The sequence below is a fragment of the Rhinopithecus bieti genome, unplaced genomic scaffold, assembly GCF_001698545.2.
Source record: "Rhinopithecus bieti isolate Rb0 unplaced genomic scaffold, ASM169854v2 scaffold_574, whole genome shotgun sequence".
Taxonomy (NCBI): Eukaryota; Metazoa; Chordata; class Mammalia; order Primates; family Cercopithecidae; genus Rhinopithecus; species Rhinopithecus bieti.
In genome coordinates, this window is record NW_016803605.1 from 3337206 (window position 1) to 3350751 (window position 13546).

Here is a 13546-nt window from a genome sequence, read left to right on the forward strand (position 1 = left end):
AAAAAAAAAAAAAAAAAAAAAAAAAAAAAACAGTAGCATCTTCTCTGTGCCTGACTTAAGGAAATTCAAACAAAAAAGTTAAAAGAACAGAATATTCCTTTTGAAACCAACTAGGTTGAACAATTATTAAAAATGCTGTATGTTGCATTCTCCATTTACATACATTTTGGATTAACCCATTTGAAAGATGTACACATATTTCATCATGCATCGTCTAAGAATAAAGACATCATTCATCTCAAAACCATGATACTATCATCATTCTAAGAATATTAACAATTCCAGGCCGAGCGCGGTGGCTCATGCCAGCATTTGAGAGACCGAGGTGGGTGGATCACCTGAGATCAGGAGTTTGAGACTAGCCTGGCCAACATGGTGAAATCCCATCTCTACTAAAAACACAAAAATTAGCCAGGTGTGGTGGCGCACACCTGTAATCCTGGCTACTCAGGAGGCTGAGGCACGAGAATTGCTTGAACCCAGGAGGCAGAGGTTGCAGTGAGCCTAGATGGCGCCACTGCACTCCAGCCTGAGACAGAGTGAGGCTCTGTCTCAAAAAAAAAATTAATTAATTAATTAACAATTACATATAATGTCACTTGAATTTCCCAGTTATCCATGAATAGCTGTTTCCTCCCGACCCTCACCAGGACCCAGCAACAGTTCACGTTCTGCATTCGCCATCACTTTAGTCTCTGTTAATCCAGAAGAGACCCAAGACATTTTAGAAACACTGAAATTCTGAAGTCTAATTTTTCCAGGATGGTTTTCTTGCAGGAGGTCCCACATGCTGCAATTGTCTGTTTCCTCACAGTGTTGTTTAACAAGTCCAAGGAGAGCTATATCCTAAGCGTAATTTACACAAGCAGCTCTCAAACTTGTGTGATTCCTCCAGGAATCCCCTGGAGGGCTTAGGAAAATAGATTGCTGGGCCCCATCCCCAGATCTGATTCAGTAGGTCCTGGATGGGTCGAAGAATCTGCAGCTTTTTTTGTTTTAGACAGGGTCTTGTTCTGTCACCCAGGCTGGAGTGTGATGGTGTGATCTCAGCTCACTGCAGTCTTGACCTTTCGGGCTCAAGCGATCCTCCCACCTCAGACTCCCGAGTAGCTAGGACTACAGGCGTGCGCCAACACAGCTGCCTAATTTTTGTATTTTTTTTTTTTTTTTTTTGAGACGGAGTCTCGCTCTGTCTCCCGGGCTGGAGTGCAGTGGCCGGATCTCAGCTCACTGCAAGCTCCACCTCCCGGGTTTACGCCATTCTCCTGCCTCAGCCTCCCGGGTAGCTGGGACTACAGGCGCCCACCACCTCACCCGGCTAGTTTTTTGTATTTTTTAGTAGAGACGGGGTTTCACCGTGTTAGCCAGGATGGTCTTGATCTCCTGACCTCGTGATCCGCCCGTCTCAGCCTCCCAAAGTGCTGGGATTACAGGCTTGAGCCACCGCGCCTGGCCTAATATTTGTATTTTTTTTATAGAGACAGTGACATGGTTTGGCTCTGTGTTCTCACCCAAATCTAATTTCAAATTGTAGTCCCCACGTGTCCGGGGAGGGACTTGGTAGGAGGTGATTGGATCATGGGGGTGGTTTCCTCCATGCTGTTCTCATGAAAGTGAGTCTCAGGAGATGATGGTTTAAGTGTTTGGCAGTTTATCCCTTGCTCTTGCTTCCTCTCTCTCCTGCCGCCACGTAAGACGTGCCTTGCTTCCCCTTTGACTTCCGCCATGATTACAAGTTTCCTGAGGCCTCCCCAGCCATGTGGAACTGTGAGTCAATTAAACCTCTTTTATTTATAAATTACCCAGCCTCAGGCATTTCCTTATAGCAGTGTGGAAAGCAGCAAATACAGATAGGATCTCGCTATGTTGCCCAGGCTGGTCTTGAACTCCTGAGCTCAAGCAACCTGCCTGCCTTGGCTTCCCAAAGTGCTGGGATTACAGGCGTGAGGCACCATGCCCAGCCAAATCTGCACCTCTTACAAGTTTGCCAGGGAGGCTCCTGCTGCTGCTGATCTAAGGGTCACTTTGAGATCCACCAGCTTAGGCGCGATGAACTCTGTGCATTTGGGGACAGAGAGGACCATGGGGAGAAGTGTGACACAACCATCTGGAGTGGGCAAGCGCAAATCCAGAGCAGGCCTGAGATGGGAAGCCTCGACCCTGGAGCTCCTCCGGTCAATAACGACACCTACAGCGTGAATGTCTCATAGTTCCCCAGAATGATCAGACTCTGCACGGCTGGCCAGTGTCTAGAGTCCAACACTAAACAGCAGGCCATCTCTGGGACTAAAGGTTTGGGGTCACCAGGACTCCCCAGAAGCCAGGGTGTGTTTCCTATACCGTGCCTTCCTGAGGCATCGTGAGCATTTTGATTAAATGTGGTTGACTTGGGAGCTTTCACACCTGTCCCCTGCAGACTGGAGGCTAAACCAGTGTTTCCCAAACCTCTCAGTCTCAAGACCTGTTTGCACTCTTCAGTATTATTGAAGCGTCCCCAGAGCTTTTGTTTATGTGGGTTCTACCTAACTGATATATTTACCATAGCAGAAAATTAGGTAGTTTTTAATTAGTTGTTAACTGTCTTTTAAATTTTATTTATTTTTCATTTACTTATTTGAGACAGAGTCTTGCTCTGTAGCCCAGGCTACACTGCAGTAGCATGATCTCAGCTCATTGCAACCTCTATCTCCTGGGCTCAAGCAGTTCTCTCACCTCAGCCTCCTGAGTAGCTGAGACTACAAGCATGCACCACCAAGCTAATGTTTTGATTTTTTGTAGAGACAGGGTCTCACTATGTTGCCGAGGATGGTCTCAAACTCCTGGGCTTAAGCAATCTGTCTGCCTCAACCTCCCAAAGTGCTGGGATTACCAGCATGAGCCACTGTGCCCAGCCGTTAATAATTTAAAAACATTGCTAGCATTAACTCATCTTCAAATAACCCATTATAGATGCTAGGCTTTGAGTGTTTGCATCCCCCACAAAATTCCTATGTTGAAATCCTAACCCCAAAAGTGATGGTCTTAGGAGGTGGAGTCCTGGGGAGGTGATCAGGTCATGGGGGTGGAGCTCCCATGAATGAGTTTAGTGCCCTTATAAAGAGGTCCCAGATAACTGCTTTGTTCCTTCCACGTGAGACACAGTGAGGCATCGTCTACAAGAAAGGGCTCTCCTCACAGCCTGAATCTGCCAGCACCTTCCTCCTGGACTTCCCACCTCCAAACTGTGAGAAATGAAAATGTCTGTTAGGCCAGGCACGGTGGCTCATGCCTGTAATCCCAGCTCTTTGGGAGGCCAAGGTGGGCAGATCATCTGAGGTCAGGAGTTCGAGACCAGCCTGACCAATATGGCAAAACCTCATCTCTACTAAAAAAACAAAAAAATTAGCCGGGCGTGGTGGCACATGCCTGTAATCCCAGCTACTCAGGAGGCTGAGGCAGGAGAATCACTGGAATCCGGGAGGCCGAGGTTGCAGTGAGCCGAGATTGCGCCACTGCACTCCAGCCTGTAGAACAGAGATTCCATCTCCAAAAAAAAAAAAAAGTCGTTGTTAAGCCACACAGTCTATGGAATTTTGTTACAGCAGCCTGAACTGACTGAGACAATAGGTTAACACAAAATATTTTTCACGAAAAGCAACTGTTTCGAAAGCAGAACAAACCACAATGAGAACAGTGGCAGCGTCCTGAATGTTTGCCCGTCTCTTTCCTATCCAGCTATTTAGAGGAGACCTGGTCCCCAAATCTGTTTTTGAGTTCAGAGGAACAGAACACCAGCCATGAATATGAGCCACGTTTGTCACTGACACTTTTCAAGTACTCACAGCAAAAAAGGCAAAAAAAAAAAAAAAAAAAAAGGTGGAATTAATATTGATATTTTGTTTAATCCAATATACCTAAAATGTCATCATCTTAACATAGCATCAATATATATGGAAGTATTAAAGTACCTGCTAAATCCCTGACCTCAGAGACATGTTACTGGAGGACAGAGGAACTCTCAAGTCACCCCTCCTAAACAAAAGGGTCTCAGGGACCTCCTGGGGTTCCTCAGCACATACTTTGAGAAGCATCATCATGTCATCAAGGGGCCAAGATAGGTGATCAGCCGGGAAAGATGCCCAGAGAGGAGAATGCCACCCCTGCCTTCCGCCCCTCGGTGACTTCAGTGAAAGCTGTCCTTTAAACCAAGCAAGGGTGGTCCAAGGCAATGTCACTCCCTGAAGCCCTCAAAATCCTAAAGAGAACACGAGTAGCCCTGCATGTTCTGCCTCATGGCCAAGGGGTACCATCTGACTTCCCTAGCGCTGCCATGGCCAAGTAGCTAAAAAAAGAACAGAAGGCCGGGTGCAGTGGCTCACGTCTGTAATCTCAACACTTTGGGAGTCCAAGGCGGGTGGATCACCTGAGATCAGGAGTTCGAGACCAGCCTGGCCAACATGGTGAACCCCCACCTCTACCGAAAATACAAAAATTAGCCCGGTGTGGTGGTAGGTGCCTGTAATTCCAGCTACTTAGGAGGCTGAGGCCGGAGAATCGCTTGAACCTGGGAGGCAGAGGTTGCAGTGAGCTGAGATTGTACCACAGCACTCCAGTCCGGGGAACAGAGCAAGCCTCCGTCTCAAAACAACAACAACAACAAAATTAGCCAGATTTGGTGCATGAGCCTGTAATCCCAGCCACTCGGGAGGCTGGGGGGATAGAATCGCCTGAACCCAGGAGGCGGAGGCCGCAGTGAGCCAAGACAGCGCCGCTGCACTCCAGCCTGGACAACAGGGCAAGACTCCATCTCAAAAAAAAAGAACAGAAGTTTATTCTCTCAGTTTGTTTGGAGGCTGGAAGTCTGCGAACAACGTGTCAGCAGGGCTGGCTCCGTCAGAGGCTCGAGGGCGAATCTGCCCAGGCCCCTCCTAGTGACTGCAGGTTGCTGGTGATCCTTGGCACTCCGTGACTGCCAGACATACTCCTCTCTCTACTCCGCCTTCACGCGGCCTTCTCCCTGCGTGTGTCTGTGTCTAAATTTCCCCTTCATATAAGGACACCGGTCACACTGGATCTGGGACCCACCCTACTCCAGAGTATGACCTCATCTTAACAAATGACACCCACAATGACCCCATCTCCAAATAGCGTCCCATTCTGAGGTTCTGGGGGTTAGGACTTCAGCAGATGAATATGGGGGGACACAATTCAACTCCTAACAGGCACCGTTCAAGCAAAGTGAATGTTTTGGTGGCCGACTTGTTCCTCAGCATGGGTCAGGTTTATACCCGCACACCTGTCAAGTCCTGATGGCTGTGGCAGGGGAAGCTGGCTCTGGGTGCAGCTGGCCAGCCGGCCCTCAGTGTGGACAAGTGAGATGGGCAGGTCCCAGAAATGCACAATGATGTACATTTTGGAGGAGGGCCCCTTTGTAAGGCCCTAAGTATTGACCATGGGCTGGGCGCCATCCAACCACCCTACACACACAGTCATCTAGTCTTCATGACTTGCAGATAGGGTAAACAGCATTTTCCACACACGGACTCCTTGCCCAGGGTCCCACAGCTAGGACAGGGCAGAGCTGGGATTTGGAACCAGGGGATCCAGTTTCTGGAGCCACAGAGTCCCTGCCCTGTGCTGAGGCATCACTGAAGCACGGTTCATATTTTCCCCACTTTATTGGAAACTTTGTTGGAAGTGGCCTCAGCAGCTTCAGAGGAGTAAGCAACACGACAAAGACATGAACCTTAAATCCATCCTTCCAACTCCTGGGCACATGCTTTGTGCCAGCAGATCTAGAATGGGGACAAAGGCTGTGCCATCTATCGTGTGCTGAGCCCTTGAAATGTGACAAGTCAGAACTGACGTGCGCTCTAAATGTCAAATAGAGACTGAGTCTCAAAGGCCTTTAGTTACCCCAAAAATGTGAGACACCTCGTAATTTTCTATTAATTATAAGTTGGGATGTTTTTAATTTATTTGGTTAACTAAAATATCTTATTAAAGTTAATTTCACCTGGGCATGGTGGTGCATGCCTGTAATGCCAACACTCTGGGAGGCCAAGGCAGGCAGATCACTGGAGCTCAGGAGTTCAAGGCCACCCTGGGCAACATGGCAAAACCCCATCTCTACAAAAAATACAAACATTAGGTGGGGCACGGTGGCTCATGCCTGTAATCCCAGCACTTTGGGAGGCCGAGGCAGGTGGATCATGAGGTCAGGAGTTCGAGACTACCCTGGCCAAGATGGTGAAACCCCATCTCTACTAAAAAAAATTTAAAAATTAGCCAGGCACGGTGGCAGGAGCCTCTAATCCCAGCTACTTGGGAGGCTGAGGCACAAGAATGGCTTGAACCCAGGAGGTGGAGGTTGCAGTGGTAAGCCGAGATAGGCCACTGCATTCAAGGTGTTGTGCCAGAGCAATACTCCATATCAAAAAATAATAATAATAATACAAACATTAGCCAGACATGGTGGCGCACACCTGTGGTCCCAGCTAGTTGGGAAGCTGAGGTAGGAGAATCACCTGAGCCTGGGGTGGTGGAGGCTGCAATGAGCTGGGATTGTGCCTCTGCACTCTAGCCTGGGCAACAGGGCAAGACTCTATCTCAAAAAAAAAAAAAAGGCTGGGAGCAGTGGCTCATGCCCGTAATCCCAGCACTTTAGGAGGCTGAGGCAGGTGGATCACGAGGTCAGGAGCTCAAGACCAGCCTGGCCAACATAGTGAAACCCTGTCTCTACTAAAAATACAAAAAAATTAGCCAGGCGTGGTGGTGCACGCCTGTAATCCCAGCTACTCAGGAGGCTGGGGCAGGAGAATGGGGCGTGGTGGCACATGCCTGTAGTCCCAGCTACTCGGGAGGCTGGGGCAGGAGACTGGCATGAACCCGGGAGGTGGAGGTTGCAGTGAGCTGAGATCACGCCACTGCACTCCAGCTTGGGCAACAGAGTAAGACTTNGCACACCTGTGGTCCCAGCTAGTTGGGAAGCTGAGGTAGGAGAATCACCTGAGCCTGGGGTGGTGGAGGCTGCAATGAGCTGGGATTGTGCCTCTGCACTCTAGCCTGGGCAACAGGGCAAGACTCTATCTCAAAAAAAAAAAAAAAAAGGCTGGGAGCAGTGGCTCATGCCCGTAATCCCAGCACTTTAGGAGGCTGAGGCAGGTGGATCACGAGGTCAGGAGCTCAAGACCAGCCTGGCCAACATAGTGAAACCCTGTCTCTACTAAAATACAAAAAAATTAGCCAGGCGTGGTGGTGCACGCCTGTAATCCCAGCTACTCAGGAGGCTGGGGCAGGAGAATGGGGCGTGGTGGCACATGCCTGTAGTCCCAGCTACTCGGGAGGCTGGGGCAGGAGACTGGCATGAACCCGGGAGGTGGAGGTTGCAGTGAGCTGAGATCACGCCACTGCACTCCAGCTTGGGCAACAGAGTAAGACTTCGTCCCTCCTGCCCCCCACCACCCCCCCAAAAAAAAGAAAAGAAAAGAAAGAAAATTAATTTCACCGTTTCTTTTACCCTTTTGACATGGCTACTAGAAAACTTCACGTCACCTGGGGCTCACATTCTTTTCTATTAGACCACTCGGGGCTACGGAGTTCCCATTTTAACCAGAGACTAAATAAAAAAAAAACCACACTGAAGAAAGAAATTATATTGTGCTCACAGAAACCTTTTTTACCAGAATATCCAACGTTGGTGTGTGGCTTCCTGTAAAGCATTTTGCACTCAAACTTCTACGCATAAGACACGAATTCCAAAGGCCTTTGCATGCCTTGAACTTACGCATCAAACAGAACTAGAAAAGCTTCAACACGGAAGCAAGCTCGTTTCGCCTCCGGAACGCGCCAGCTGCTCTCCTGATGAATGCGGGCATTCAGGGCTTATGGATCCGCTGCGGATGCCTCTATTCTGGGCTTCTTCCATATGATTAGGAGGCTGTTCCTACTCTGTAGTTTTTCATTCCAAGCTGCGTGCGATTTTCTGCAATCAGGTTTGTTTCTCCAGGGTTCAATGGGTGGCGATGAAAACACGGAGAGTTTGACAATCCGGGCAGGTGGTGAATATGGAAGCTAAGAGGATTGCACGCAGTGGCTGCATCTGGGGGAGGGTGCGTTAACTCTGCCAAGTCCCAGGAGGGGCCATGAGTGGCCCCGGGGGACTGCCAGGTGCACAGTGTCCTCTGGCTGTGCTGATGCCTCCAATTCTTTGAGCAGTGAGGTGACTGAGTTGGCATAAGGCCTCTTAAAGGTTGAACTCAGAGATGTTTGTGAATGGCCTGGGGTGTCAACAGGTATGAACCAGTGTGCCCATCATGGCCAGTGGACCTCACTCCCCCATCTCTGATCAGTAAAATGGGGGTGTCAAGGACCGATGGGCAGTGCTGAGAGATTCCACATGTAACAGGTCTATGGTATAGTAGTTTCCCGTGGCTGCTGCAACAAACCACTACAAACTGGGCGGTTTACAACAGAAATTCATCCACTTGCGGTTCTGGAGGCCGGAAGTCTGAATCAAGGTCTCGGCGGGGCCACACTCCCTCTGAAAGCTTGAGGGAAGATCCTTCCTCACCTCTTCCAGCTTCTGGTAGCCCCAGGTGTTCCTTGGCTTATGGCTCCGTCCCTCCAGTCCCTGTTTCTCACTTCCCAGGGCCATCTTCTCCCTATGTTTCTTGGTGCTTCTGTGTTCAAATTCCCCGCTTCTTATAAGCACATCACTCATTAAATTGAGGGTCCACTCTAATCCAAGACGATCTCATTTAACTTGATCACATCTGCAGACCCCATTCCCAAACAAGGGCTCACTCACAGGTCCAGGGCTAGGACTGGAATACATATTCTTACTCTCGGGGAGCACACTTCAGCCCACATGACTGGCTAAGCAGCGGGCCCCACAGCCCTCCTGCTCTTATTTACCAAGAGTGGGCTGGGTGTGGTGGCTCACGCCTATAATCCCAGCACTTTGGGAGGCTGAAGCAGGAGAACGGTTTGAGCCCAAGAGTTTGAGAACAGCCTGCGCAATGTGGTAAGACCCTGTCTCTACAGAAAATGTAAAAATTAGCCAGGCCTGGTGGCATGGGCCTGTGGTTCCAGCTACTCAGGAGGCTGAGGTGGGAGGATCACAAGCCCAGGAAGTTGAGGCTGTAGTGAGGCATGATTGAGCCACTACACTCCAGCCTGGGCAATAGAGTGAGATCCTAAACAAAAACAAGCAAAGGCCAGGCATGGTGGCTCACGCCTGTAATCCCAGCACTTTGGGAGGCCGAGGCGGGTGGATCACGAGGTCAGGAGATCGAGACCATCTTGGCTAACATGGTGAAACCCCCTCTCTGCTAAAAATACAAAAAATTAGCCTGGCGTGGTGGCGGGTGCCTGTAGTCCCAGCTACTCGGGAGGCTGAGGCGTGAACCCAGGAGGCGGAGCTTGCAGTGAGCCAAGATAGCGCCACTGCACTCCAGCCTGGGCGACAGAGGGAGACTCCGTCTCAAAACAAACAAACAAACAAACAAACAAAAAGGGCCTCTTTGTGCCAGGTGCAGAGCTGGGGCCAGAGTGCAGCCCGGAGACGCCAGGCCTAGGCTGTTGACACAAATGATGTGGTTTATGACAACACTTGCATTCCCTCTGGGAGTCTAGAATTTTGACACATGTCAAGCAGAGGGTGATGACACGACCAGCCCCCAGTAAAAAGCCTGGGCACGGAGTCCTCGGTGGGCACCCTCTGCTGGGGGAATTAAGTGCATCCCGTGTGACTCCCCAGGGAGAGGACTTTGAAGCTTGAGCCTGGCCTCTCCGGGACTTCACGCGCCTTTTCCCTTTGCTGATGGTGCTTGCGTCCTTCCGTCACAATAAATCACAGCCGTGAGGACAGCTATATGCTGAGTCCTGCCAGTGCTCCTAGGGAACTGGTGATCCTGTAAGTGGTCTTAGGAACCCTGCCACATGCAGCAACTGCAGACCTTCCCGTGAGACAGGTGGCAGCTGGGACCAGGGCAGTGGGGCTGGAAAGAGGCCAGCTGGGGGATTTCCTCTGGAAAGGCCCAGGGGAAGAGCGGCCTCCACCTTGTGGACGGAAGGAGAGCAGTGGAGCGGGGGCAGCTAGGAGATCCCTCCTTATCTGGCACACCACAGGGCACGGCAGAGAAAACGGGGAGGTGACTTCATCCTGAGAGCATGGGATGCCTCTGGAGCTCTTGAGGTGGTAAGGCACAAGGTCTCCTCTGGGTATAAAAGTTGCACACCCTGGGCGCTCTGCCCGAGTTAGCTCCTGTCACCCCCCGATGGAATGCAGGTGGAGGTGGGGCAGAGCCGCCTGGGAAGGGAGGTGTAAGGCTGGGGGCGGCACAGGCTGCAGGCCTGGACTAGAAGTGCCCCACTCAGTTACCAGGACCGTTGCTGCCTTGCCATCCGCCAAGACCAGTATCGGTGCCCCAACCCACATGTAGAAAGGGAGGGGCTGTGCCCTGCCAATGTTCTCTTCCTGGCTATAAATGTGTGACTAGCATTGCACTATCAAACTGCGCTACCCTCCTCCCCAGCCCACAAAAGCAGGGGAGGTCCCCTGGCAATTCTTGCCCCATGCAGTGGGTATGGCAGATGGGCTGGTGCAGCATCGGATGACACCTGCCCCCAGCCTGCCTTCCTGGATGGCAGAAGCTGGAGAGCTAAGAACCGCATTAGCCTGCCTCCCTCGCAGCTAGGGACTGCACAGAAAGTAAGTTCCGCCTTGCAGTTCCCCCATACACACACGACTGTGAAAATTAAGTGAAGTGTTGCAGCTGATATGCACGGTTCCAGAAACGGCAAGGGTCCCTGCACCTACATGCAAAGTCTAGTTGTGGTGGCAGCAGTGGCTTCCTGGTCTTCAAATTATGCTAGCTACAGTTGTGTGACCTGGAACTCAATGGTCTCAACAGCTGCAACCCTGGACGGCCAGTTCGGCAGTGTCTGAGGTAATGCATCTCTCCCTCAGTCTTTCTGAAGATTCTTTTGAGTGTCTCTGTCTCCATGAAATCCCCTTCTGCCTAAATAACTAGTCATTTATTGCACAGATCCCAGTAAGCCAGAGCACTATACCTCTGGTCCATGTGTTTTGCCTAGGGACACACAAGTTGGCACTACCCAGTCAGTCGCACCTTACCCTAAATGGCATCTGGGAAATCTCAGCTTTGATGGGCCATTTGTTTTTTATTTTTATTATTATTTTAGAGGAGTCTTGCTCTGTCGTCCAATCTGGAGTACAGTGGCATGATCATAGCTCACTGCAGCCTCAAACTCCTGATCTCAGGCAATCCTCCTGCCTCAGCCTCCCGAGTGGCTGGGGACTACAGGTGCACACCACCACACCCAGCAATTTTTTGGTACTTTTTTTGTGGAGATGGGATCTCACCACATTGCCCAGGCTGGTCTTGAATTCTTGGGTTCAAGCAACCGTCCCACGTTGGTCTCCCAAAGCACTGGCATTACAGACAGGCATAAGCCGTGTGCCTGGCCTCTATATGAGACTATTAAAATAAAAAACGTTCACTCCTATCCTCACTGACCAGCCCTCCGCAACCTTCTCATGTATTACTCACTGTGAGTACCAGTTCCACACTATCAGAACCACCAAAATAGAATGACACTTTACGCGAATGCCACCCTCACACCTACCATCAAGTCCAAGAACATCCAAGAGCTCGGTCCACACTTTCCACAGTGTCTCCACGAACATATCCACTCCCAACACGAACCTCTCGGTCAGCCTGGCCAAGAACTGCAGAAAGAAGAAAACAGTCATCACCCAATTTCTCCTCACCACTCCGCTGTTTTCCTCCATCCGTCAAGCAGTGAACCGGGGAGCCCGGAAGTTTATACCTGGGAAGGGAAAAACCGCAAGTCCATGATGAATACCACACACGCGGTCTACTGGCCCAGGGGAGTGACTTGAACTGGATACTGATGACAGCCCAACTGAGAAAATTGGTGAAAATGACCCCTTCCTTGGAAGGGCTGAACAAGGCACCTATGGAGGCTGGGACTCTGCAGGGCCGCGTTACGCCGCTTGCCATTGCTCCTGCTGTCTTTCATGCTCCCTCTTGGGTCAGGGTCTCTGCTTTCTTCTGCCTGATTTCTCTCTTTTTTTTTTGGGATGGAGTCTCGCTCTGTCACCCAGGTTGGAGTGCAGTGGCCGGATCTCAGCTCACTGCAAGCTCCGCCTCCCGGATTCACGCCATTCTCCTGCCTCAGCCTCCTGAGTAGCTGGGACTACAGGCACCCGTCACCTCGCCCAGCTACTTTTTTGTATTTTTTAGTAGAGACGGGGTTTCACCGTGTTAGCCAGGATGGTCTCGATCTCCTGATCTCGTGATCCGCCCGTCTTGGCCTCCCAAAGCGCTGGGATTACACACTTGAGCCACCACGCCTGGCCTTCTGCCTGATTTCTCTAAAGAGACAGAGTCTCACTGTTGCCCAAGCTGGGGTGCAGTGGTGCAATGATAGCTCGCTGCAGCCTCAAACTCCCAAGCTCAAGCAATCCCGCCTCAGCTTCCCAACTAGCTAGGGCTACAGGTGCAGCCACCACACCAGGCTTTATTATTATTATCGTTATTATTATTATTATTTTGTAGAGATGGGGTCTTGCTATATTGCCCAGGCTGGTCTCAAACTCTAAGCCTCAAGCAATCCTCCTGCCTGGCCCTCCCAAATTCCTGGGATTACAGGCGTGAAACACTGCACTGCACCCTGCAGATTTCTCATTTTTAAAGAGTGGAAATTTCTGCTCCTAAGAAGCTGGTAATGATAGAGCCCCATGCTCTATCCAACTCCAAGGACCCTGGGGCCTCTGAGGTCTTCATTTGCCCTCCGGTGACACAGGGCTAAAGAAACATGAATACAAGGCACAGGCTCATTTTAACTTTTTTTTAAAAAAATAAGTGATATTGTATACATGTAGCATAAAACTCAAGCCTACCAACAGGTATTCAGTGGACAGTAAGCCTTCCCTCTCATTTCCTGCCAACCTGAATCCCCCTCCAGAGGAACCACTATGACCACTCCCTTGTGAACCCTTCCTTAGATGTGCCAGGTGAATAATGGCACGGACATATTCTTTCCACAATGGCAGCACAGGTGTACAGCTGAGCTGCTTTTCTCGTGCAACACTCTTATCTTGGAGATCACTCACGCTCAGAACACACAGAGCTGCCTCACCCTTTTTAAAAGATGGCACACCTGGAGCCAGGCCCCTACTCAGGGACACCTATGTGGTCTCCAGCCTTTGCTATTACAGGGGAAAAAACAGCGAGCCCACGATGAATGCCACCCAAGTGGTCTACTGGCCCAGGGGATGAACTTGAACTTGATACAAATTGATGACAGCCCAACAACTGAGCAAAACTGAGTAAAACACACCCCTTCCCTTGTAAGGGCTGACCAAGGTATCTATGGGGGCTGGGATTCTGCAGGGCTGCAGCACAGAGTGCTGCCATAACAGAACCCACCCACATGGGCCACTTGGCTCATGTGTGAAGGGTAAATGCCTCTGTGAATTGGCGACAGATTTTTTTTTTTTTTTTTTTTTTTTTTT

The 13546-nt window shown here is 50.4% G+C and overlaps 1 protein-coding gene across 1 annotated transcript in view; it reads right to left on the bottom strand.

The window, feature by feature from the left end:
* BRI3BP (BRI3 binding protein) overlaps positions 1-11877 on the bottom strand; it is a 15153-nt gene extending 3276 nt beyond the window's left edge. The window contains exons 1-2 of the mRNA XM_017889603.1: positions 11836-11877; positions 11632-11734 (exon numbers count right to left, since the gene is read on the bottom strand). Of these exons, the coding sequence (XP_017745092.1) occupies positions 11632-11734; positions 11836-11862 (130 nt within the window). The 5' untranslated portion in view covers positions 11863-11877. The remainder of the gene's footprint in view (positions 1-11631; positions 11735-11835) is intronic.
* Between the last annotated feature and the right edge of the window lie 1669 nt (positions 11878-13546).